At 46.1% G+C, this 21751-nt stretch overlaps 1 protein-coding gene across 1 annotated transcript in view; it reads left to right on the forward strand.

The window, feature by feature from the left end:
• The first annotated feature begins 2636 nt into the window (after positions 1-2636).
• LOC119964414 (adseverin-like) overlaps positions 2637-21751 on the forward strand; it is a 55564-nt gene continuing 36449 nt past the window's right edge. Inside the window, exons 1-5 of the mRNA XM_038793854.1 lie at positions 2637-2773; positions 12050-12233; positions 12344-12498; positions 16920-17081; positions 19767-19916. Of these exons, the coding sequence (XP_038649782.1) occupies positions 12053-12233; positions 12344-12498; positions 16920-17081; positions 19767-19916 (648 nt within the window). The 5' untranslated portion in view covers positions 2637-2773; positions 12050-12052. The remainder of the gene's footprint in view (positions 2774-12049; positions 12234-12343; positions 12499-16919; positions 17082-19766; positions 19917-21751) is intronic.

A 21751-nucleotide genomic window follows, 5' to 3' on the forward strand; every position in this document is an offset into this window, starting at 1 on the left:
AAAGTCCAGCTGAGACCTGTTCTAAATCCATATTTGTCGTAGAATCAGTGCAGAGACGGCTTAGAATGAAATACATCGTGACTGGGCAAAGATTCTTGATCAATGGGGCGGCCCTGTGCTGGCCGGTATCTGTGGGCAGTTCGTGGGCACCATTCAGAGCCTGATAGTGGTTTAGCACAGTGGGCTAAACAGCTGACATGTAATGCAGAACAAGACCAGCAGCACAGGTTCAATTCCCGTACCGGCCTCCCCGAACAGGCGCCAGAATGTGGCGACTAGGGGCTTTTCACAGTAACTTCATTGAAGCCTACTTGTGACAATAAGCGATTATTATTACTATTATTACTATTATTTGCTGATAGGCTCTCTAAATACTAAATGAGACTATCAGCAGGCAATGCAGAGCGACATCAAACTCTGATTGCTCGAGGCCCACTAGAGCGGGAAAACATTGATCCAAAGTTATTGAGATGATGAGGAGGGTGGCAGCAGTCAAGGCGAAGGAAGCCAGGCCAAAGGCAGGCAGACAGCCAGCAGCGAGGCGAGGTCACTGAGCGAGGTGAGGTGTGAGGCGCTAGTCATCGAGGGGAGCAGCGGGGTGACTCGACTCGACCCCTAGACCAGGGTTGAGGGGGGCTGGACAGAAGAGGCAATAGCCAGGCAGCCAGCAGCGAGGCAAGGTCATTGAGGTGAGGTGCAAGGTGGGGCAAAATTTGAAGGTGGCAACATTGCAGGAGAGGTGGCAAAATTGGGGGAAGGGACAAAGCTGCGATGGAGTCAAGATTGGGAGAGGGGATAAAACTGGTATGAGAGGGCAGAACTGGGAGTGTGGGACCAAAACTGGGACTGAGGGGACAAAACTGGGAGTGTGGGGACAAATCTGGGAGAGGGGTAAAGATGAGAGATGGGACAAAGCTGGGATAGGGAGCAAAGCTAGGATGGGGATAAAATTGGGAGAGAGGAGATAATATTGGGAGAGAGAGGACAGAATTTGTGGGAGGCCAAATTGGGAGGGGGCAAAACTGGAGAGAGGGAAAAAGATGAAGGGTGGCAAAGCTGGAGAGGGGAAACCTGGAGTGGGGCAAAACTGGAGAGGTGGCAAAGCTGGAGGGGGCAAAACTAGAGGGGGCAAAACAGGAAGAGGGGCAAAACAGGAAAGGGGCAAACAGAAAGAGGGGAAAACAGGAAGTGGGGCAAAACTGGAGAGAGGGCAAAACTGGAAGAGGGGCAAAACAGGAAGAGGGGCAAAACAGGAAGAGGGGCAAACAGGAAGAGGGGCAAAACAGGAAGAGGGGCAAACAGGAAGAGGGGCAAAACAGGAAGAGGGGCAAACAGGAAGACGGGCAAACAGGAAGAGGAGAAAATAGGAAGAGGGGCATACAGGAAGAGGGGCAAACAGGAAGGTGTGTTTTTACATGTTAAAAGGAGCTAATCAATTTGTGTATTTTTGTGTCTTGTGCCTTTGCATTCTGTGGGGTGAGGATGGGTGGGGTTGGGAGGGGCATGGCACCATTGGGGACATGATGTCATTGGGGGGCCTGAGAAATGAAGGTGAGTGCGGAGCCCCGCAAAGTGAAAGTCTGCCAGTGACGTTGCAGAAGGAGACCATTTGGCCCATCGTGTCTGCACCAGCTCTCCAATGAGCATCATGACGTAATGCCATTCCCCTGTACCCCTGCACATTCCTTCTATTCAAGTAATCATAGGGGCGCCTGTAATCCAGAGACCCAGAGTAAGGCTCTGGGGACCCAGGTTCGAATCCCACTATGGCAGATGGTGAAATTTGAATTCAATAGTGATGACCATGAAAAAAAGTGTTGATCGTCATAAAAACCCATCTGGTTCACTAATGTCCTTTGGGGAAAGAAATCTGCAGTCCTTACCTGGTCTGGTCTACATATGACTTCAGACCCACAGCAACGTGGTTGGACTCCGAACTGTCCCCTCAAGGGCAATGAGGAATGGGCAATAAATGCTGCCATGTCTCATGAACGAATAAAAAAAATAATCTAATGCCCCACCCCGATTGAATCTGCCTCCACCACATTTCCAGGCAGTGTATTCCAGACCCAAATTGCTCTTAAGAGTCACGTTTGCTTCTTTTGCATAGGTCATAACATTTACAGTGCAGAAGGAGGCCATTCGGCCCATCGAGTCTGCACTGGCCCTTGGAAAGAGCACAGACCTAAGCCCACAGTCCCACCCTATTCCCACCCAACCCAACCTTTGTTTTGGACACTAAGGACAATTTAGCATGGCCAATTCAGCTAACCTGCACATCCTTGAACTGTAGGAGGAAACCGGAGCACCCGGAGGAAACCCACACAGACACGGGGAGAACGTGCAGACTCCGCACAGACAGTGACCCAGCGGGGAATCGAACCTGGGACCCTGGAGCTATGAAGCAACAGTGCTACCCACTGTACTACCGTGCTAAAGTTGCAAATCACTTTAAGTCTGTGTCAGTTCAGGCTTGAACTGATCTAAACTCCCCTTCTTGGGAGATCAGTGAGGAGATTAAAATATTTTTTGTGTCTCTTTTACATTTGATCTCTATTTTGATGGGTGGTAAATGCCAGTTGGAGGAAGAGCTGGAAATTAACATATTCAAATGTCACAGTCATTTCGGTAAACGCTGGCCAATAGGATTGCAGTTATGATTTCCACACCCTTTTTTGATATAAAGTCTTGAGTTGAAGCGAACCAGGGAGAATTGAGCATCTGCACTTTGATATCACTGCAAGGATCAGATTGACTTCTCGCTTGCTTTCTGGTAGGTACACTTTCACCACTTTTACTAGCGCTGTCGACTTTCTCTCTCTTTCTCCCGTGAAAACAGGTCTTGTCAGTTTCACTCAGTTTCCTGATAGCTCTCAGTTTCCCAAGTGGGATCAATTTAATGTAGAAGTGCTTTGGGTGAATCTGCAAAGGTTGGGGGATAGATCTGAAATTGCACGGAATACAGTGACCATTCCGATTTTAATCGTGTGGGGTGGGTGGGGTAAGGAGTTTGCATCGCCCCCTTGCTCACTGCTCTGCTGCAGTTAATGCAAACCCCACCCTGGCTTCACAAATTCAGCCCCGATTGAGTAAAAATGGCCCCCGAGCCCTCTGTTCGTTGTGTTCGTAAAAAGTGAGAGTCTGAGAAGTCGAATGCTTCGCCCCTCCTTATTCTGAGCATCTGGGGGAAAGATGCGATCGACTGCAGAGCTCACGAGGAAATGGACTTCGCCCCTCTCCATTTTGAAGGATTTTAGTTGTGCGCTTCAGGAAACCTTGGCAATTTTCTGGAGTTTATTGGCTTGCAGGGTAGTTAGTGCTGGTTGTTTAACGGAGGCGGATTACCGATAGGAAACGGAGCAGACCCGAACAGATTGTAATTTAGCGCAGACTCTAACAGTCTATAACTCGGGGTTGCAGATTGTAACAGACTATATAACTCAGTTCAGGCTGGCACAGACCATGCCAGTGCGAGCTGTAACAAACTTGGTGTAGCTTGTAGCGGACTGTAACACTTCTACAGAACGTAACGGACTGTAACACAGCTCCGGACTGTAATGAGCTGTAACACATCTGCAGATCGTAACGAACTGTAACACAGCTACGGGTTGTAATGGACTGTAACACAGCTGCAGATCGTAATGGACTGTGACACACCTACTACGGGTTATTGTCTGTAACGCAGCTGCAGATTGTAAAGGACTGTAACACAGCTATGGGTTGGAATGGACTGTAACACAGCTATTCCGGGTTATTGTCTGTAACGCAGTTGCAGATTGTAAAGAACTGTAACACAGCTATGGGTCGTAATGGACTGTAACACAGCTGCAGATGGTAATGGACTGTAACACAGCTATTCCGGGTTATTGTCTGTAACGCAGTTGCAGATTGTAAAGAACTGTAACACAGCTATGGGTCGTAATGGACTGTAACACAGCTGCAGATCGTAATGGGCTGTAACACAGTTGCAGATCGTAATGGGCTGTAACACAGTTGTAGGTTGTAGTGGACTGTAGCACAATTTGAGAGTTAAGAGTGTTTTATTTGTCGTGCCAATATTGTTGGAAATGAAAAAAAATCCAACTTATTTTTCTTAAAAATGGAAGTTTACTTTTTTTTCCAAAAAAGTTCCTAAGATTTGAGTTTGTGTGAGCGATTAGACATAGACTGGATGGGTTAGTTGGATTGGCTGGGTTAGTTCTAGCTTTGTGTTGTAGCCGAATGGCTGAGCATTCAGGAATAAATTCTACTCTGTTCGATTTGATCAGGATGTGGGCTGGGTCGATTCCGGGTGGGAACCTCTTCCGTTCCTTGCGCTTTCACAGATCCGTCCATTCGCTTTTAAAGAGCGCTCTCCTCTCGCTTCCTGTCACAGCGCTACATTGCCACAGCGCTACATTGCCACAACACTGCATTGTGATATTGTCCAGGGCTACATTGTGATATTGTCCAGCGCTGTACTGTAATATTGTCCAGGGCTGTATTGTAATATTGTCCAGGGCTGTATTGTAATATTGTCCAGGGCTACATTGTGATATTGTCCAGAGCTACATTGTGATATTGTCCAGCGCTGTACTGTAATATTGTCCAGGGCTACATTGTGATATTGTCCAGGGCTACATTGTGATATTGTCCAGCGCTGTACTGTAATATTGTCCAGGGCTGTATTGTAATATTGTCCAGGGCTACATTGTAATATTGTCCAGCGCTGTACTGTAATATTGTCCAGGGCTGTATTGTAATATTGTCCAGGGCTACATTGTGATATTGTCCAGCGCTGTACTGTAATATTGTCCAGGGCTGTATTGTAATATTGTCCAGGGTTACATTGTGATATTGTCCAGGGCTACATTGTGATATTGTCCAGGACTGTATTGTAATATTGTCCAGGGCTGTATTGTAATATTGTCCAGGGTTACATTGTGATATTGTCCAGGGCTGTATTGTATATTGTCCAAGGCTGTATTGTAATATTGTCCAGGGTTACATTGTGATATTGTCCAGGGCTACATTGTGATATTGTCCAGCGCTGTACTGTAATATTGTCCAGGGTTGTATTGTAATATTGTCCAGGGCTACATTGTGATATTGTCCAGGGCTACATTGTGATATTGTCCAGGGCTGTACTGTAATATTGTCCAGGGCTGTATTGTAATATTGTCCAGGGTTACATTGTGATATTGTCCAGGGCTACATTGTGATATTGTCCAGGGCTACATTGTGATATTGTCCAGGGCTACATTGTGATATTGTCCAGCGCTGTACTGTAATATTGTCCAAGGCTGTATTGTAATATTGTCCAGGGCTACATTGTGATATTGTCCAGGGCTACATTGTGATATTGTCCAGCGCTGTACTGTAATATTGTCCAGGGCTGTATTGTAATATTGTCCAGGGTTACATTGTGATATTGTCCAGGGCTGTATTGTAATATTGTCCAGGGCTGTATTGTAATATTGTCCAGGGCTGCATTGTGATATTGTCCAGTGCTGTATTGTAATATTGTCCAGGGCTGTATTGTAATATTGTCCAGGGCTGTATTGTAATATTGTCCAGGGCTGCATTGTGATATTGTCCAGGGCTGTATTGTAATATTGTCCAGGGCTGCATTGTGATATTGTCCAGGGCTGTATTGTAATATTGTCCAGGGCTGTATTGTAATATTGTCCAGGGCTGTATTGTAATATTGTCCAGGGCTGCATTGTGATATTGTCCAGCGCAGTACTGTAATATTGTCCAAGGCTGTATTGTAATATTGTCCAGGGCTACATTGTGATATTGTCCAGGGCTGCATTGTGATATTGTCCAGCGCTGTATTGTAATATTGTCCAGTGCTGTATTGTGACATTGGCAGGGGCTGCATTGTAATATTGTCCAGTGCCGTATTGTAATATTGTCCAGCGCTGTATTGTAATATAGTCCAGTGCTGTATTGTAATATTGTCCAGTGCTGTATTGTAATATTGTCCAGGGCTACATTGTGATATTGTCCAGCGCTGTATTGTAATATTGTCCAGCGCTGTATTGTAATATAGTCCAGTGCTGTATTGTAATATTGTCCAGGGCTGTATTGTAATATTGTCCAGCGCTGTATTGTAATATTGTCCAGCGCTGTATTGTAATATTGTCCAGCACCGTATTGTAATATTGCCCAGGGCTACATTGTGATACTGTTCAGCGCTGTATTGTGATATTGTCCAGCACCGTATTGTAATATTGTCCAAGGCTGCATTGTGATATTGTCCAGCGCTGTATTGTGATATTGTCCAGCGCTGTATTGTGATATTGTCCAGCGCTGTATTGTAATATTGTCCAGGGCTACATTGTGATAGTGTTCAGCGCTGTATTGTGATATTGTCCAGTGCTGTATTGTGATATTGTCCAGCGCTGTATTGTAATATTGTCCAGGGCTACATTGTGATAGTGTTCAGCGCTGTATTGTGATATTGTCCAGGGCTACATTGTGATAGTGTTCAGCGCTGTATTGTGATATTGTCCAGCGCTGTATTGTGATATCGTCCAGGGCTACATTGTGATAGTGTCCAGCGTTGTATTGTGATATTGTCCAGTGCTACATTGTGATATTGGCCAGTGCTACGTTGTGATAGTGTTCAGCGCTGTATTGTGATATTGTCCAGCGCCGTATTGTAATATTGTCCAGGGCTGTATTGTATATTGTCCAGCGCTGTATTGTGATATTGTCCAGTGCCATATTGTGATTTTGTCCAGGGCTGTATTGTATGTTGTCCAGCGCTGTATTGTGATATTGTCCAGTGCCATATTGTGATATTGTCCAGGGCTGTATTGTATATTGTCCAGCACTGTATTGTGATATTGTCCAGCGCCATATTGTAATATTGTCCAGGGCTGTATTGTATATTGTCCAGCGCTGTATTGTGATATTGTCCAGTGCCATATTGTGATATTGTCCAGGGCTGTATTGTATATTGTCCAGCGCTGTATTGTGATATTGTCCAGCGCCATATTGTAATATTGTCCAGGGCTGTATTGTATATTGTCCAGCGCTGTATTGTGATATTGTCCAGTGCCATATTGTGATATTGTCCAGGGCTGTATTGTATATTGTCCAGCGCTGTATTGTGATATTGTCCGGCGCCATATTGTAATATTGTCCAGGGCTGTATTGTATATTGTCCAGCGCTGTATTGTATATTGTCCAGCGCTGTATTGTGCAATTGTCCAGGGCTACATTGTGATATTGCCCAGTGCTATATTGTGCTACATTGTCCAGCGCTACATTGTTCACTTCGCTCCCCAACAGCATCTGGCTTATTGATGGGGCCAACTCCTGTTTTTGGCTTCTATTGTGAAACGTTTGAAAGACTTGGGAGTTTGAAGCTTTCACCAGTAAAGCCTGGGAACCCAGCAGTTCCAAAGCTGCTTATACAGTGTCGCTTCACTTTTCTCTTGATTTGAACAATAGGCACAGGGCAGAGTGGGATTTACACTTGGTGGGACCCGCACACATTGTCATTTCTGGGGCTCCCGATGACGTCACGCCCCTCCTGACCTCGCCCATCCTGGCCCCACAGAATGTCAAAGCACAAGCCACAAAAATACACACATTGACCACTGCTCAACTGCTTTAATGCTTTTTTTTGCATTTTAAAAATAAATTTAGAGTACCCAATTATTTTTTTTCCAATTAACGGGCAATTTAGAGTGGCCAATCCATCTAACCTGCACATCTTTGGGTTGTGGAGGTGAAACTCACACAGACATGGAGAGTTAATGCTTTTCAACTTGTAAAACACACCTTCCTGCTCCTCCCCCTTTCAATTTTGCATTCTACTTGCCCTGCCACCTTTTCTTTCTGACCATTCAGCCCCTCTGTTCCTCTGGTCCTTTACACTTTACCATTTCGCATTTATTTTCTTCCCCATTCTGCCAAAATGTGTGACTGCACATTAATCTGTATCTGCCACCTATCTGACAACCCTGCCTGCCTATGGGCATAGTGGTTAGCTCTTCTGCATCACAGCTCCAGGGACCCGGCTTCAATTCCGGCCTCGGTTGAGTGTCTGTGCGGTGTCTGCACATTCTCCTCATGCCAGCGTGGGTTTCCCCCAGGTGCTCCGATTTCCTCCTACAGCCCAAAGATATACAGTTTAGGTGGTATGGCCATGGTCAATTGCCCCTTCGTGTCCAATAGGTTAGAGGTTAGGTTAGGTGGGGTTACTGGGTTAAGGGGATAGGGTGGGGGTCTGACCCTAAGTAGGGTGCCTTTTCAGAGGGTCAGTGTGGACTCGATGGGCCAAATGATCTCCTTCTGCACTGTAGTGATTCTATTATTAAATAAGAGTTGCGAATGGTGCTGAACATTGTCCAATCAACAACAAAGATCCCCTCTTCTGACTTTTTGGTGGAAGGGAGGTCACTGATGAAGCAGCTGGGGATGGTTGGGCCTAGGACACACCCTGAGGAGCTGATGTCCTGGAACTGACATAACTGACCTCCAACCACCACGACCATCTTTCTTTGTGCCAGGCATCACTCCAACCAGTGGAGAGTTTTCACCCTGATTCCCATTGACTCCAGTTTAGCTCGGGCTCCTTTGATGCCATACTCGGTCAAATGTGGCCTTGATGTCAAGAGCAGTCACTCTCACCTCATCTCTGGAATTCAACTCTTTTGTCAATGTTTGAACCAAGGTTCGACTGAGGTCAGAAGCCGAGTGACCTTGGCTGAACCCAAACTGAGCGTCTATGAGCAGGTTATTGCTAAGCAACTGCCGCTTGATAGCTGTGTTGATGACCCCTCCCATCATTTTGCTGATCATAGAATCATAGAATTTACAGTGCAGAAAGAGGTCATTCGGCCCATCAAATCTGAATCGGCCCTTGGAAAGAGCACCCGACTCAAGCCTGCACCTCCACCCTATCCGCGTGACCCCACCTAACCTTTTTTTGGGACACTAAGGGCAATTGATCATGGCCAGTACACCTGACCTGCACATCTTTGAACTGTGGGAGGAAACCTGAGCATCCAGAGGAAACCCACGCAGACACTGGGAGAATGTGCAGACTCCACAAGACAGTGACCCAAGCCGGGAATTGAACCTGGAGCTGTGAAGCAACAGTGCTAACCACTACTACCGGGCCGTGATGATCAAGAGTAGACTGATGGGGCAGTAATTGGCTGAGTTAGATTTGTCCTGCCTTTTGATAATAATAATCGCTTATTCTCATGAGTTGGCTTCAATGAAGTTACTGTAAAAAAGCCCCTGTACAACCTGGGCAATTTTCCAACTTGCTGGGTAGGTGCCAATGTTGTAGCTGTACTGGGACAACTTGGCCAGGCAACTGGCAAGTTCTGGAGCACAAGTCTTCAGTACATTGCCGATACTACTGTGCAAATGATATTACTTTCAAAATCTCACTAGTTTATCAATAAATTTGTTGAAAGGTTTTCAGCTCACTGAAGAAATATAGAGTGACCTTTTCTTTGAATTAAGTATATGAACGTTGGGTACTTCTTAAAATGTTTCTGTGAAATGACTTAATATATTAGTTGCCTATTCAGCAGCTTCAAAAATTCAACTTACTTCTGAAAAATATGTTTCAATTGAGAGGAACACTCCCACACGTCCCACAAGGCTCTGTCAGGTGAATTACTATATCCTACAATTGCGTCTACTTAGTACCCTGGGGTCTGAATCATTAGACGAGTTAAACAATTTATTTTCTTGTGCATCCACATCACATGCTCTACAGCAAAATGGTTATTTTTACCCCAGATGCTTATGTAAAATGTTGATAAAATGATTGGGAGGAATACATTCTTCAGATTTTGTATGTGACGTATTTCCAAAGTCAATTTGTTATTTTTTGCTGCTGTAATTTTTATTTACAGCAAAGAAGGAAGCCATTCGGCCCATTGTGTGTGCACAACATTGTGCCTGCTCCCAACTGAGCAACCAAGTTAGTCCCATTCCCCAGCCCTATCTCCGTAGCCCTCTAAATTAACCATTTTCAAATATATATCCAGATCTCTATGGAAAGCACCTCCACCAGTCTCCCAGGCAGTGCATTCCATACCCCAACAATTCTCTGAGTAAAGAAGTTTCTCCGCATCGCACTCCTAGCTCTCTTGCTGCCATCTTGAAATCGTGACCCCTAGTCACTGACATACCAACCAGTGGAAACAGAATATCCTCCATTACCCTGTCAAAATTGTTCAGAATTTTGAAAATTTCAATAAGGTTGCCTCTTAATCTTTTCTGCTGCATGGTGAACAAGCCCAATTTATCCAATCTTTCCTTGTATTTAAAATTCCTCATTCCTGGTATCATTCTCATAACTCTCGCCTGCTCTTTCTCTAGGGCTTTAACATCCTTCCTTAAATAAGGTGCCCAGAACTGAACACAATACTCCAAATGTGGTCTGACCAATGATTTGTAGAGGTGTAGCATCACTTCCTGGCTTTTCAACTCTACGCTTCTATTTATAAACCCAGGGATGCTCTAAGCCTTTTTAACAACTGTTTCAACTTGCCTGGCCACCTTCAGAGAATTTAAAAAGCGATTCAAAATAATTGTAAGAAAAATAATGGTTAAGAAGCCTTAGATGTTGCCATTGATTATATTCTCAAACATGTCAAAGTGCCAAATAGTTTTATTTCATTTTGTTTTAATATCCAGCATTCAATGCTCCTGAGAAACTCACCACCATAAGAGATAAGCACAGGTTGAGGTCTTCAGAGAGTCAGCTTTTAAGAAGTTTACGGAGACATTCAGAACTCACCCATTATGTGGTTCCATGTCTCCATTGCAGAGATACCTTGAGAATTTGCCTTAGCTGTGTCCTGATAGGAAACAATTTACATGATCAGCTTTGAATCAAATTGGTGCCAATGTGGTACTGCATTAAAGTAGAAGTCATAGAAGGCATAGAATTAACAGTGCAGAAAGAGGCCATTCGGCCCATCGAGTCTGCACCAGCCCATGGAAAGATCACCCTCCATAAGCCCACACCTCCACCCTATCCTCGTAACCCAGTAACCCCATCTGATCATTTTTGGACACTAAGGACAATTTAGCATGGTCAATCAACCTGATCTGCACATCTTTGGACTGTGGGAGGAAACCAGAGCTCCCGGAGGAAACCCACGCAGACACGGGGAGAACATGCAGACTCCGCACAGACAGTGACCCAAGCCGGGAATCGAACCTGGGACCTTGGAGCTGTGAAGCAACTGTGCTATCCACTGTGCTACCGTGCCACCCTTTATTTATTGGACAATATGTGCTCAGTCCCTTACTTTCAGGCATTAATGAACTGAATCAAGACTTCCAACCAGAATTGTAAATTTGCCAATAGGACATTGGTGGGGCAATTGTACAGGGTATGCAAATTATGTGCTCTATTTAAATAATATTATGGGTGCAGTTGTTTCCCAGAGCAGTATTTTGATATTGTTTTATTAACACTAGATACGGGCAGCATGGTGGCTCAGTGGTTAGCACTGCTGCTTCACAGCACTGGGGTCCTAGTTTCAATTCCGGCCTCTGGTCACTGTGTGGAGTTTGCACGTTCTCCCCGTGTCTGCGTGGGTTTCCTCCGGGTGCTCCGGTTTCCTCCCACAGTCCAAAGATATGCAGGTGAGGTGGATTGGTCATGCTAAATTGCCCCTTAGTGTCCAAAAGGTTAGGTGGGGTTACTGGGTTACGGGGAATAGGTTCTAATTCCTGTTAGACATTTCTGATTTACCATCAAGGTAAATATATTCTTCGTTAGTTCCTCCCTGTGAGTAAGTTGCAAAAAATATTGGCTTTTACTGAATGCCTGAACTGCATCTGATTTTCCCTCCATTGTAAAACATGGAGGATATGGAAAGTTACCACGCTACACAGATACTTGGTGAGTTGCTAATCTGTCCGCATATTAATAATTATTGACCTCCCTTTGAAACTGTCACTGTTTGCTGGCTAAAAAATCTCTGTGTCTCAGCATTTTATTTGTTAGCTCCATTTATCGCTGGTGTCAATTTCCAGTTATCCATATCCCCATCTTTTATTTTCCTCTCCACAGATAATGAGTTATCACAAGGCGTTTGAAAATGTTGGCAAAAATCCTGGGCTGACCGTCTGGAGGATTGTGAAAATGAACCCGGTTCTAGTTCCTGAAAACCTGCATGGGAACTTTTACATGGGTGATGCCTACATCGTGCTCCAGACAACTGCACAATTTAAATACAGTGCCCACTTGTGGCTAGGTATGTCCATGGTCATGTGACGCTTTCAGACCGTCAATAAAGCAATACCGCTCGAAAGGTTTGTTTAAAAACTATTTCAGGTTGATCTTTGATAAAATGCTGTCTTCCAGGAAATCAGTGCAGTCCAGATGAATCTGGATCCGGGGCCATTTTATGCATTCAGCTGGATGACAGTCTCGGAGGCAAAGCTGTGCAGTATAGGGAAACACAAGGCAATGAGTCAAGCAAGTTCGTGGGCTACTTTAAAACTGGACTTGTGTACAAGGTAATGTAGACAACCTACAGCATCTTTTGAGGCGCTCGGAAACTTTCAATACGCAGATATCAAGAGCCTAAACTGTCTAATGTTTGTGTGTTTTCGCTAACGCTTCTGTGTGAACTCTCACTATAGTGCTGGAGGCATCGCTGCTCTGTTTTTAGATGTACGTGAAACTATTTTTATTTGTTGTCTAAAAATGATTGCATATTCACCAATGACTATAGTAGCTATTTCGAGTGGATTTTTAAAATTTCTGCTCCGTGCTATATTCAATCAGTTTTAGCCGCTAACTTTGGCCTGTTTATAAACATTTAAGCTGACTAAGCATTGAAATTTCAGCAGTTACTTGGAAATGGGCCTAACTGGCTTTGAAAGGAGGGGAGGCTAGAGTGTATTGTCACTGGACTGGTAATCCAAAGACCCAGGGTAATGCTCTGGGGACCCAGGTTCAAATCCCACCACAGCCAATGGTGAAATTTGAATTCAATAACAATCTGGTATTAATAGTCTAATGATGATTATTAATTGATTGTCATTAAAAGAAAATTTGGTTTACTGATGCCCCTTTCAAGGAAGAAATCTGCTGTCCTTACCTGGCCTGGCCTACAGGAATGTGTTTGACTCTTAAATACCCTCTGGAATGGCCTAACAAGCCACCCAGTTCATGGCCACATTGCATGAATAGATAAAGTAAAGAGTTGTTATGATGGCTCGCTGATTTACTCGGACATTCTATGCATTTCCCTCTCCCCCCCCCCCCCCCCCCCCCACCCCTGCCTGGGATTTAAAAAAATAACGTCGCCCATTGTATCAATGAAACTTTCCTAAGCGTTTTTTAAAATATATTTGGTTTGGGATTCTTCCTACTTTGATACTTGCCCTCTTTCTGGCTTTTTACTCCTGCTTAATTCCTTCCAACTTGGACAATTGAAACAGAGGACACAGTGCGAGATGAGGGGACAATGTGCAAGTGAGCAGAACAGTGACAGATTAACTTGAATGCACACAAGAAGAAAATGGGTAGTAAGTGTTGAAACATGAGTGGTCCTGAAATGGCAATGGGGTGAAGTTGAAAGAAAACTTGGCAATTTAACAGGCTTTAGCAATCAACAAGCTAAAGGGAGCAGCAATCAACAAAACAAAATTAACAAAACAAATCAGATATTGAAGTGTACAACCAGAACAAATAAAACCTCAGGGATGTTTGAACCATATGCTGCTCTGGTGAGGTCACACCTTGAGCACCCTGTCTCGTCCTGACCACCAAACTTGGAGGTTGAATCAGAGAGGAGTGGGGAAGATCCTTTTCAGCATCACGGACATTGGGATACGAGGGAAAACAATTGAGAAATGCCCCACCAAAGGTATCAAAGTTAATCAGCAGTACAGATCAGGCAGACCTGGGAAACTACATTTAGCCGAATAGGGAGAGTTGGATAAGTTGACTTTATTCAAACTACAACTGGTAGGAGGTAGGACTGATTTTGAAGCTTGTGGGTTGGTAGGAGAGGTGAAAATCTCAATCATGGAAGTATCATTGGATTCTGTGATTGGGAGACTGTAAAGTTTTCTGGCTGGAGGACATGAATTGAGCTGGATGGCCTTCCACTCGCACTTGATGCCAAGGTGGCCTTCCTCAGCTGGGAATCCCTGAACAGTGCCACACTCGGCCCTTGCCCAGATCCTCTGAGGCAGTCATCCCTGCTGATCTTCTTTTGCTTACACCTCGTCCTGAGATGGGGGGTGAAATGAGCAGGTTAAGTGGAACTACCATGATTAAACCAAAACCTATGACTCATCTTTCATTCCCTCGCCCTACAGTATAAATATCTCCCACTTTCTAAACCTTCTAGCTTTAACAAAAGGTCATCTGGACTGGAAACGTTAGCTCTTTTCTCTCCTACCAGACCGGCTGAGTTTTTCCAGCATTTTCTGTTTTTATTTGTATCTATCTCCTCTTTCAGTTGGATTCTGCCTTAAATGTAGGGCGCATGAAGCTTTACTGGAATAAGTATTGATTTTTTTTTCATTGTTCTCTCTGAATGTTTAAATAATTCATTACAATTTGGGCTTAATGGGTTCAGAGAACAGTCAGTCTTTCGGATCCCAAGGGAGTTCCTTATGTAGCCGACAGTATGCCTGGTATAACTCACTTTCTTCCCAGCTATACACAGAGAGTGGAAAATCCACAGCCAAATTACATCATGCTCTTTTTAAAAATACTCCATTGGTGAGAATTAAATCTGCTGAAGCATTGTCATTTGTAAAATACAGTAGCCGGACCCAAAACTATTGACAGGGAGACACGCAGGAGAGCAAGTAGGCAGGATGTTTGAGCGGTTTCTTTCACTGTGAGGGATAACCTCTATCAATTAAAGCTTCCAGTGCAGGGCTTTTCCCATTGGGAATGTCCAGTTGGAATGTCAGGCCTCTGATTAGATTGGGAAAGCCATGGGCTGGAAGAGTCATCCTTGCCTAATATTCTGCGGCACTCTGCGCTGCTCCAAACTAAAATTAAAATGCTGGAAAATCTCAGCAGGTCTGGCAGCATCTGTGGGAAGAGGAGCCGAGTTAATACTTCAAGTCCTTTTGATGGTTCCCCTGCATTCCTTTGTCAGCTGTAATTTGTAAAACCTCATGCACATGTTTTTTTTTTGTTTTGGGTGAGTGTTATGCTCATACAACGAGAGATGACTGTCTGCGAATTAACCGTTTTTCCTTTTTGTGTCTGGTGTTATTGTCAAACATTCAGGGAATGAAAAGCATGAGTTATTTTGAGGCTAACGCACTCTTTCTATCTCTTTAATATCTCTGTATTCCATACCATCGATCTGCTGGTGTATTTATGTGAGATTTCCCGTTTGCTAAACATTATAACTGGCTTTATATATGCCGCCTTGAAATTGGCATAAAAGTAACCAGATTCCTTTTCCTCGGAAGCCTTATAATAATCAATCTGAATTGGAATATAATGCAGACCCCAGGCTACAGTTTGTCAGGCACAGATTTACTTCGGACTAATTGTGGTGCATTGTTTGACATTTCTGCCCAGAATACATTGTAACCACTCCAATCTGGAATGCTTTAGGACCAAGTTATTTCAGGATTTCGGAATTGTCAGGATTACAGAGCGACGTTAGAATGCCTGACCACAAGAGTGTGAACTGGAAAACACCATAGAAATACATATTTTTTTTTTTTTTTTATAAATTTAGATTAGCCAATTATTTTTTCCAATTAAGGGGCAATTTAGCATGGCCAATCCACCTACTCTGCACATTTTCTTGGGTTGTGGGGGCGAAACCCACGCAGACACGGGGAGAATGTGCAAACTCCACACGGACAGTGACCCAGAGCCGGGATCGAACCTGGGACCTCAGCGCCGTGAGGCGGTTGTGCTAACCACTAGGCCACCGTGCTGCCCTATAGAAATACATATTTGGCAGAAACATAAAGCAATGATAAAACATTATAAAGCAGTAATCTTTTCTTTAACTTATCCAAATACTGTACTTTCTAGCTTTCATTCCCAAAATACTGCTGAACAATCATGGGGCGAATCCTTGGGTCGGGACAACTGGTATTTCCGATCAATAGATTTCCCATCGGAGACGGTTGCAGTGTAACCTGGGTGAAATGTTGAAAACCCACAGCACAAGGGATCATAGAATCCGTACAGCATAGAAGAAGGCCATTAGACCCATCGGGTCTGCACTAGCCCTTGCTCCGATAGAGCACCCTACCTAGGCCCAATCCCCCACTCCTAGGCCCATAACCCCACCTAACGTTTGGGCAATTTAGCATGGCCAATTCACCTAAACTGCACATCTTTGGTCTGTGGGAGGAAACCGGAGTCCCCGGATGAAACCCACACATACACGGGGAGAAAGCGCAAACTCCACACAGTCACCCAAGACCAGAATTGAACCTGGGATCCTGGAGCTGTGAGGCAGCAGTGCTAACCACTGTTCCACCGTGCCGCCTATTGGTTTTTGGAATTTACAGTGCAGAAGGAGGCCATTCAGCCCATCAAGTCTGTACCATCCTTTGGAAAGATCATCCTAGGCAAGCCCACACCTCCACCCTATCCCCGTAACCCCACCTAACCTTTTTTGGACACTAAGGGCAATTTATCCTGGCCAATGCACTTAACCTGCACGTCTTTGGACTGTGGGAAGAAACCGGAGCACCCGGAGAAAACCCACGCACACATGAGGAGAAAGTGCCGACTCCACACAGACAGTCACCCGAGGCTGGAATTGAACCCGGGACCCCGGAGCTGTGAAGCAGCAGTGCTAACTACTGTGCGACCGGGGAAGGACCTGTGGGATTTGATTAAATATGTTGGTCTTTTTCTTTAAACAACTCACTTTATTGTTACTGACATAACGTTCTGCGACATTTAATTTTGGCTTTTTCCTTTGTAGGAAGGAGGTGTGGCATCTGGGTTTGACCATGTAGTCACTAATGAAGCCGATGTAAAGAGGCTGTTGCATGTTAAAGGCAAACGGAATGTGAAAGCCAGCGAAGTGGCTTTTAAGTGGTCCAGCTTTAACAATGGAGACTGCTTCATCATTGATGTCGGAGCCGTGAGTGCAACATGTTAATGTTTCAGAGAAATGGCGGCAATTTCAGTCGCACTTTGATCCCTATTCCTTTCCGTAGCCCTCCCTCGCCATCTTACCCAAGGTCATTGGGCTATCATCCCAGGTTATGATGATAGGGAAGGTCCAGCTCAGTGGCGTCACTGAGTAGTGACAACGCGAGTTAACCTGCCCCCTGAGTTTCTGCAGTTCCTTCCTCCGTCTCTCTCTGATGAACCAAGTGGCATGAAGTGGATCAAGTGTCAAGTCGGGGAATAGTGATCATAGCATCAGAGAGATTTAGATTAGCTGTGGAAAAGGACAGGAAGCAATCCGGAGTAAAAATACTGAATTGGATGAGTGCCAATTTCAATGAGGTGTGAACAGATCCGGCTGAGATAAATCGGAATCAAAGGTTGTCAGGCTAAACTGTGACAGAACAATGGACTGCCTTTAAAGAGAGGGTGGTTGAGGTACATTCCAATGATTCGGGAAAGGTAGGGCAAAGCCCGGGCTCCCTGCGTAACAAAAGACCGAGAGAGCATCTGAAGCACAAAAAGGGTGCACATGACAGATATCAGGTAGATCATACAATTGAGGAACAGGCTGACTATAGAAAGTTCAGAGGGAAAGTGAAAAAGGAAAGAAGAGAGGAAAAGAGGGAGAATGAAAAGAGCAAGGAAGCAAAAACAAAATGAAATCCAAAAGTCTTCCATAGAAAACTAATAAATTGGTTCTAAGAGGAGGGGTGGGCCAATTATAGACCAAAGAGGGGGTGTACACATGGAAGCAAGGAGCATGGGTGAGGTAGTAAATTAGTTCTTTGCACCTGTATTTACTAAGGAGAAAGATATCTCTGTGGAGAAGAGATTTGATACACTGGATGGGCTAAAAATTGATAAAGACGAGATACTAGAATCGTAGGGCGGGGTTCTGTGATCCTGAGGCTAAGTGGGGACGCTGTCGCGTTTCTCAACAGCGTCAACACGGCCTCAGGATCAGCAATTCTGACCAGCACGGCACTGGAGCGGACCACGCCGCTGCAGCTGCTGATCTTGGTGTGAACTGGGCGCCGCGGGGCCAGCACATGCACAGTGGCTCCCTTCAAAGCGCCGGCCCCGACGCAACATGGCGCAGGGCTACAGGCGCGGAAGGAAGGAGGCCCCCAGCCAGAGAGGCCGGCCCGCCGATCGATGGGCCCCGATCGCGGACCAGGCCACATCGGAGACCCCCACCCCCCCTCTGAGGGAAGAGTCAAAAAACAGAGGATTTAAGGCGATTGACGTGAGGAGAAGCATTTTTACACAGCAAGGGGCTAGGACCTGGAATGTACTGCCTGAGAATGTGGGGGAGGCAAATTCAATTGCGATTTTTGAGACGGCAATGAAATGAAGGGTTTATATGGCTATGGAGTAAGGGCAGGGGAGAGGGAGCAGCTGAGTTGCTCTTGCAGAGAGCTAGGATGGGAAGGATGGACCAAATGGCTTCCTTCTATACTGTAACAATTCTAGGTGCATACAAGCCTTTGGTTTTATGAGGGCCCTCTGTCAGTCATGGATTTGAAAAACCACAGCTGAACACCTTGGACTTCTCTGAATTACTAGAATTTCCTGCTCTGCATTAAAAGGGAACATAGAATATTACTGCCGATCAGTTGGTAGCACATCTACTTCTATGGTAAACAGAAAACACAGAACAAGAATGCCCATTGAGCACAGCAAGTTTTTTTTCCCCACAGCCCGTAGACAGTAGCCTATCATTGATTCACAGTGTATTTAAAGTCCTGAAGTAATGTCCTGGCTGAATACCCTTTGGATCATGGAATCATAGAGTCATAGAATTTACAGTGCAGACGGAGGTCATTCGGCCCATCAAGTCTGCACCGGCCCTTGGAAAGAGCACCCTACCTAAGCCCACACCTCCACTGTATCCCTGTAACCCTGTAACCCCACCTAACCTTCTGGACACTAAGGGGCAATTTAGCATGGCCACTCCACCTAACCTGCACTTCTGTGGACTGTAGGAGGAAACTGGAGCACCTGGAGGAAAACCACGCAGACACGGGGAGAACGTGCAAACTCCACACAGACAGTCAACTGAGGCCATAATTCAACCCAGGTCCCTGGAGCTGTTAGGCAACAGTGCTAACCACTGTGCCGCCATGCCGCTCAGTCTTTGACCAAGCAAAATCTCGAGATTATTTATGCTTCCTCACTAATCCATATAACACCCTGGTGGGCTCAACTCAAAGCAGAAACACCCTAATCAATGCCCCCCCCCCCCCCCCCCCCCCCCCCCCCGCCCCCCGCCCCCCGCCCCACTACCTCATAGAGTCATAGATGTTTACAGCATGGAAACAAGCCCATTGGCCCTGCTGGTCCATGCCACCCAGCTTCAGCAGTGTAGACAACAGTTCTGCACCTTTGAGCTATTTGACCATCTTGGTCTAAAGCAATGAGAATGGGGGAGGGTGAAAAAAGTCAGAGGCAAGGAACAGACTCCGTTTAGGTGCTCGGGAAGCAACGCTGGGTTATTGTATATTTTAAAGTTTCAGCTATTGATCAAAAGACAATTTGCAAACATTCATGGTACTCAAAGATACTGAATTATAATTAAACTGGCAAGCACTCAATTAGCCTCAAATACACATTTTATGGAATATGAAATCACAGTTAAATGTTGCACTTGCAGAAGATATATCAGTGGAATGGATCAAAGAGCAACATGTATGAGCGACTGAAGTGCGCTCAACTTGCTAACAATATCCGTGATGTCGAGAGGGTGGGTCGTGCCAAGATAGAGGTGGTGGATGAAGGAAGTGAGCCCGCAGAAGTTATTGACGTGAGTATCTGGGGAACATGTGGGAATTTAGTGTAAAACAAGAGCGTATCACATACCTGCATGCTGGATGTACTCTCCAAAATGGGGGTTGGAGCGATCGGACCCACACTGACATCAACAGCACAGTTTCAATCCATGGATGGGAGTTAGGGAGCTTTCCAATCAAATCTGGAGTGGAGCAGGGCTGCCCTCTCTCCCCTATCCTGCTCGTGCGTTGTGTAGAAACGCTCAGTCCACCTGCAGGATTTTAGTGAAACGGGGTTACCGATCCCAAGCAGAGGAGATACTCTAGTCAAAGTCTCCCCGCATATGGACAATGTCAGCGTCTTCTGCTTGGACCCACAGGCTCATCTGCAACCAGTTTGAACTGGCTTGGGTTCCAGGGTAGATCGTGGCAAGATTAAGGCCATGTTCTTTGGGAACTTGGCTGACCGATCCTTTGTCCTTGTCCCCTTCACCGTCAGGTCAGACTGCCTGAAACATGGTTTGTAGGGACCAGGATATACATTAGGAACTGAAAGGAATGAATAGCCATAGTAAATAAAAAACATGAGCATGTGACAGTGACACCTCCTCTCCATTGTGGCTAGGAACCTGGCCATCAGGTATGACACACTCTGGATGTCGCTGTATGTGGTGCAGGACTGACCCATTCCTCACCCCTGCGCCGTGGTGATTACTTGAACCATCCTCCACTTTATCTGGGGGTCATAAAATGGACTGTGTTCAAAGGGACGTGAAATGCAAACCTCCAGATAAAGGGTGAAAAAAATGTGCCCAACACCGCCCTCATCCTGATGACCACCTTTGTGTGTGGCTGCATTAAGCGATGTGCAGATCCTCGGTATGCAAACACCAAGGGGGCAATTTTCCATTCACTATATCCCCCATGTTGACTATATTCCCCGTGTTGACTGTCCACTATGTTCCTGGGCCCTCTCAGCAGACATAATCCGCTGGGCGTGAATGTGATTACCATGCATTTAAATGAATTTTAATATGCAAAGTCAGTTGACGCCGAATCTTCCAGGAATATATGTTCCCACCCATCGGTGTGACATTGCACCAATGGGAGTCACTACTGCTCTCCATGACCACACGGGGTACCCGAAGGCTATTGTAGCTGCCAGGTGGTCAAGGCCATGCCGGCACCCTGGCAGTGCCACAGCGGTGGGCCTGAAGGGGGCGAGACCAAAAGGGACAGGACCTGAAGGGGCAGGGCGTGAAGGGGCAGGGCGTGAAGGGGGAGGGTGTGAAGGGGAAGGGCGTGAAGGGGCAGGGCGTGAAGGGGCAGGGCGTGAAGGGGCAGGGCGTGAAGGGGCAGGACGTGAAGGGGCAGGGCATGAAGGGGCAGGGTGTGAAGGGGCAGGGCGTGAAGGGGCAGGGCGTGAAGGGGCAGGGCGTGAAGAGGCAGGGCGTGAAGGGGCAGTGTGTGAAGGGTCAGGGTGTGAAGGGGCAGGGTGTGAAGGGGCAGGGTGTGAGGGTCAGGGTGTGAAGGGGCAGGGCGTGAAGGGGAAGGGCGTGAAGGGGCAGGGCGTGAAGGGGCAGGACGTGAAGGGGCAGGGCGTGAAGGGGCAGGGGGTGAAGGGGCAGGGGGTGAAGGGGCAGGGGGTGAAGGGGCAGGGCGTGAAGGGGCAGGGCGTGAAGGGGCAGGGTGTGAAGGGGCAGGGTGTGAAGGGGCAGGGCATGAAGGGGCAGGGCGGGGCAGGGCGTGAAGGGACAGGGTGTGAAGGGGCAGGGCGTGAAGGGGCAGGGTGTGAAGGGGCAGGGCGTGAAGGGGCAGGGCGTGAAGAGGCAGGGCGTGAAGGGGCAGTGTGTGAAGGGTCAGGGTGTGA

The sequence above is a fragment of the Scyliorhinus canicula genome, chromosome 4, assembly GCF_902713615.1.
Source record: "Scyliorhinus canicula chromosome 4, sScyCan1.1, whole genome shotgun sequence".
NCBI classification, from domain to species: Eukaryota; Metazoa; Chordata; class Chondrichthyes; order Carcharhiniformes; family Scyliorhinidae; genus Scyliorhinus; species Scyliorhinus canicula.